Here is a 4,858-nt window from a genome sequence, read left to right on the forward strand (position 1 = left end):
CTGCACGACATCGAGCACGGCTTGACCATCCAAAAACCGGCTGGCCTAACACGAGGGGATCAGCAACAACGAGTGATAGATATACCACGACACGACCCACTCGTTCAGAGGAGCAATGATAGGCACGACGTTCTCCTGGCCAGCGAACATCGAAGCAATCTGTTTGATAATAGCATCCGTACGAGCAACGTTGGTCGCATTCGAGTGCCAACCGGGGAATGAGAGCCTTTGGCCGGAGTTGTCGAAGCTGCCGAGATCGTATCAGCTTCTCTACGTCCTGGAACACGTTACAGCATGTCTATACCCGTTTTGGCTACCGGGAGCGCCGTGCAAGTCGACAATAACCTTCAGCCCATAGGTCTCCGCCCAACTGACTGCCTGCTGGAGATAAGGCAGCTGACCAGTGCAGTATGGTTCCCCGGGGCCAACTTCAAAAGCCCAGTAGCCGATCGGAAGGCGGACATGGTTCAATCTAACAGCGGATGAATATCGGTCAGTACGCGAGATGATATTGACGCGATCACGTGGACATACCCGGCAGCAGCGATGGCAGCGAAGTCGGACTCCGTGATCCTTAAGCGAGCTAAGTCAATTGTGGCGTTTAGTGGAGACGGTGACATGGATCGCACCAGGTGTTCCAATGGTTGGTCAGAACGCTCATCGCGGTGTTGCGGTCTTGCATTTGGCAGAACGTCCATTCATCAACGATGTTGGGGTTGCCGGTGTTGTCAAAGATACTGGGTGTGATCCATGGCTAGTACCAACTCAGCGACGACGCCAAGACGAAAACAGCAGTGGTGCACACCTCAAGCACAAGCCATCCTCCCAAGTTCACACCACGAACTGAGTGAATGTGAAAAATGAGCTATCGACGGCAGTAGTGGCGACGGACGAGGGCAACCAACCTTTCTCAGACCCGTAGGGAAAGCCAGGGTTAATCGGGTTGTCACCGAGAGCGAGGCGTGACAACAACCCTAGGGTGAGGAACGACAGTGAAGCTACGCGTCTAAGCATGACGGGCTATCCTGGGGGAGGGCGAGGGGGAGAGGGGGATGCTCGGAGAGGAGGAGAGCGAGCGATTTTTAGAGGAGAGCGGGCGATTTATAAAGGAGAGCTGGGGATCTCCCGGAGATGGCGAATAAGGCAAACATCTCGCATGTGAAGGAGGGGAAGTTCAACTGTTTAGACACTATTTTTCGGCATAAGTTTTCGAAGCTGCGTTGGTGCCAAACGCGTGCCGAACGAGGGCGCGAAATTCGGCGTCTAGCAATTTCCCACGTGGGCTAGCCCTAAGTTGGGCGGTGCGCTCGCCGACCCTGTGCCACAGTGCTCGCGCCAGGACATTTTTTCACCCTCAGCATAGAGCGCTATTTATGCTTGTTGCAGGGCCGGATTCGTATGGTTGCTTGTGAAGATAACATCAAGCAATCTCCGTACCTCGATGCCATGAGGCACTTGTATCAGACTAGGCAGGTTCCATCCCGTCTGGCGCGCCATGGTGCCGTAGGGCGCAGCGGAGAAGCTGCCACTAGGATCCGATCCATGCATTACGACAACCTGCAGACGCTGTACTACGGTCAAATGACCAAAAATGAACGAAAGACAGCCAATAGTCAGCTTACCACAGCGACGATATCCGCTATGCCCTAGGCATGCGGTGGTAACCAGCCGATCAAAGGCAAAAGCCAACATCACTCCGCACGGTTTCGTTCAAATGATTTCGCATCTTCATATTGGTGGATCCAAGTGGGTGTCTGTACGGCAGCTGTCCCAACGCAGTTCTGGCGCGTTGGAAACAGAGATACTTACACACACATCTTCCTTACGGCCTAGAGCCCTCTTAGAGGTCGAATAATCATCCAAAGTGCGCCGGTTGAACATTTCACGAATGCGTCTCTACACGGGGCACGGTTAGTCCGGGCATGGGGAGACGCAGCCATGTCTTTCAGAAACTGATCTTGACACTGACACCGTTCCACAACGCAGACGGGATATTCCGGACGGTACTGGTCCCGTTCCGAGCTGTGGGTCCCAAACCCTTGGTTCAGGCGGCTCGGGAGAGAATCGAGGCTCGCGAGGGTTTTTCGTGCATGTGGACGCGCTCATGAACCGCATACAGGCAGTCGGCAGACCGTGCTCGACGACGCCAAAGCTTGCGCGCGACATATGGGCAGAGGTCGGGTGACAAGGATGCATGCGCATTTTCCTGACAGTGTATTCAGTCACGCACGATATGAAGAGATGGCCCCCGAGTACGCACCGACATCGAAAACTTCGTAGTGACAGCACGTAAGGCACCTTCCTCAACCTATACGAATATCGATAACGAACACGGAGAAGACGTGCACGGTGCACATAGAAGTATGCGCAGATCACATTCCTGGCGAGTTTTCTTTGGTTATACGTAAAGGAGGCGAGACGGGGAAGGGCACGAGGACTCCTGCCTAGCTGAACTTGGTGAGCCTCAATGTCAAGTAGTAGTGATCAGATGCGTCCTAGGAACTCAGGAAAGTACCAGTCTGTCAGCAACGGGCGAGATGCGCATAACGTGACCGTACAGCAAAGTGACACCCATCCAATTCCCCGATGATAGCCTTCGCCAGACAGCTGAGACAGCCGCGATCTGGTCGGACGGATAGCAGTATGGAAACTCGGAGCGAATCTGCGATAAATGGGGTGCAGAGCGCGTGGCAAGGGAACTCGAGCGAGGAGGCGAGGAGCGAGGAGCACGCGAGATTTGCATGTCTGGTAAGCGAGACGAAAGTAGTTTTTTTTGCCGGGTTCCAAAGTACAACAAAGAGTGGTATGATCCAGACAACGCTCGCAGATAGATGTAGAACTAGAGCAGGAGTGAGGTTGGCAGAGGTTTACGAACATGAGTGGCTGAGGCAAGATGACCGTTGTGTGTGAAGGCGCGACAGGCGCGGCAAGGCTTGGACTAACTCTGGCTTCCTACCCTCACTCTACTCTGACCGACTGCCGCGACGAAATATTGGACTCCTTCGCCTATTCACCAGCTGCATCCCTTCGCGGAGTACAGCCCGTTCATTCCAGGACTACTCCGGTACGGCTGAAAAGGATTTCCACATGAACGGTGCACAAGCCGCTACGAGGCAGGCCAGGCCGCCTCCGACGGGTCCGACTCCTCCGGCCCCTTCTGCCGCGCCGCCAGCTCCGCCAAATAATGCGAATGCACAGGCCAGTTCTGGGCAGTCCCCACCCGCAAATCGTCAGCCAAACGGGCCCGTGAACGGGGCGCACTCGCATGCACAGAAGGGCAAGAAGAAGAACGATCCTCCGGTGGACCCGTCACAGCTGTACGAGAGCCTCAAGAGCCGGATCGCCACTCTGGAGGAGGAGGAGATTCACAACGAGGAGGAAGAACGGAGAATCGGTGCGCCTGGCGAGCTGCCATACGTTACCCGCCAGCTGTTCACATGCATACAATCACAGCGGAAGAGGCACAGAGCACCGTCGCGGGCCTCGGGGACAGCGCCGTGCATCAGAAATACGTCGAACTTGTAGGTTTGCACTGTCGCTCTCTTGCTGTCCTGACGTTCTCGAGATGGCAGTTCACAGAGCTAAAGCGACAAGAGCGTGACCACGCCAAAGAGAAGCAGAAGTTGGTCAAGGACAAGGATGCCGGTTAGTGCCTCGCAAAGCATCACTAGGCCTGTGCAGCGGTATTCACGCTCTGGATGAAGCCAAGAGTCAACTGACAAAGGCGAATCAGACCAAGACGAAGATGGAGAGCCTAGCTCGAGAGCTGCAGAAGGTAAAAGCGAATATATGCGAATCTTTTTACATTTTCACCTTTGCTTCAGGATAACAAGAAGCTACGAGTGGGTTCTAATCCAGGGGAACGCAGTTGTGTGCATATTCTTACACTTGTCTAGGAGGACAGCAAGCGACTGATGCAGTCGGTGGAGGAGGCTAACACTCAGGTGCGTTCAGGAAGCCTGTACAATCGCCGCTTCGACTCACAGCGGTCCCCACACCAAGCAGCTAACCCAGATGAAGCTCGAAGTCGCGAAACGGACGGAGAAGCTCAAGCTGCAGGACGTCAAGTACCGCGAGATGCCCGACATCGTCGTGAAGGTGCACTGCAAGTACCGCGCCGAGCTCTTCTTCAAGATCTCGCGCAAGACGAAGCTCTCGCGGCTCTTCAACGCGTGGACGGAGCGCATGGAGGTCAACGAGAAGAAGGGCGACGCCAAGTCGCAGCCTTCTGGCACGTCCGCGGCGGCTGGCCAGCAGGTCAACGGCACCTCGGGCTCGTCGACCCTCTCGGCGGGTGCGATGCAGTTCATATTTTCCCATGGCGGGCGCACGCTCGAGGTGGATCAGACGCCGGAGGAGGCAGGCATGGAGGACGGAGACGAGATCTTAGCCGTAGAGATGATGGATCTGACAGAAGGGCCCGGCACGGAAGAGATCGTGCGTGTTTAGCGCTACAAGAGAGTCTGCGAGGCTAACGGCGATGCAGGACGAGGGAGGCGAGCCACGCAGACAGCTGTTGAAGAAGCACTGGCAGGAAGACCCCGGAGAGTACGCGCTCTGTAGACATTTACATGGCCTCAACGCTGATGGAAGTATAGAGCTCGCAAAGTGATGGAAGACATCTTTGACGGAGTGTAAGCACATCTCCGAATTCCCCCCGCTTTCCCAGCTGAAGTTGGCCGCTATGTAGTGTTCGAGAACGCCTAAAGGACATACTCCGACAATACGAACTACGAGAACGACATTTCGAGTGTGTCACACGCTCGAAGGAGCTCGAGGTGCTTCTATCGCGAGCGCGAGCAGCAGAGCAAATGCAGCTTGCGGAGGGCGAGAAGGGTCGAGCAGACAAAGCGGAAGC

At 55.4% G+C, this 4,858-nt stretch overlaps 2 protein-coding genes across 2 annotated transcripts in view; one reads left to right on the plus strand and one right to left on the minus strand.

Moving 5' to 3' along the window:
• Nucleotides 1-1,039, minus strand: part of PHACADRAFT_248300 (glycoside hydrolase family 5 protein) — a 1,962-nt gene extending 923 nt beyond the window's left edge. The window contains exons 1-6 of the mRNA XM_007390953.1: nt 906-1,039; nt 806-843; nt 630-754; nt 535-573; nt 305-472; nt 101-247 (exon numbers count right to left, since the gene is read on the minus strand). Coding sequence (XP_007391015.1) covers nt 101-247; nt 305-472; nt 535-573; nt 630-754; nt 806-843; nt 906-1,014 — 626 coding nt within the window. The 5' untranslated portion in view covers nt 1,015-1,039. The remainder of the gene's footprint in view (nt 1-100; nt 248-304; nt 473-534; nt 574-629; nt 755-805; nt 844-905) is intronic.
• Nucleotides 1,040-3,087: 2,048 nt separating this feature from the next.
• The window catches only part of PHACADRAFT_84750 (uncharacterized protein), a gene marked incomplete at both ends in the record, with an annotated part of 3,112 nt that continues 1,341 nt past the window's right edge, over nt 3,088-4,858 (plus strand). Inside the window, 7 exons of the mRNA XM_007390954.1 lie at nt 3,088-3,394; nt 3,454-3,521; nt 3,573-3,645; nt 3,705-3,775; nt 3,825-3,842; nt 3,897-3,944; nt 4,006-4,437. Coding sequence (XP_007391016.1) covers nt 3,088-3,394; nt 3,454-3,521; nt 3,573-3,645; nt 3,705-3,775; nt 3,825-3,842; nt 3,897-3,944; nt 4,006-4,437 — 1,017 coding nt within the window. The remainder of the gene's footprint in view (nt 3,395-3,453; nt 3,522-3,572; nt 3,646-3,704; nt 3,776-3,824; nt 3,843-3,896; nt 3,945-4,005; nt 4,438-4,858) is intronic.

Source organism: Phanerochaete carnosa, assembly GCF_000300595.1.
Source record: "Phanerochaete carnosa HHB-10118-sp unplaced genomic scaffold PHACAscaffold_1, whole genome shotgun sequence".
NCBI classification, from domain to species: Eukaryota; Fungi; Basidiomycota; class Agaricomycetes; order Polyporales; family Phanerochaetaceae; genus Phanerochaete; species Phanerochaete carnosa.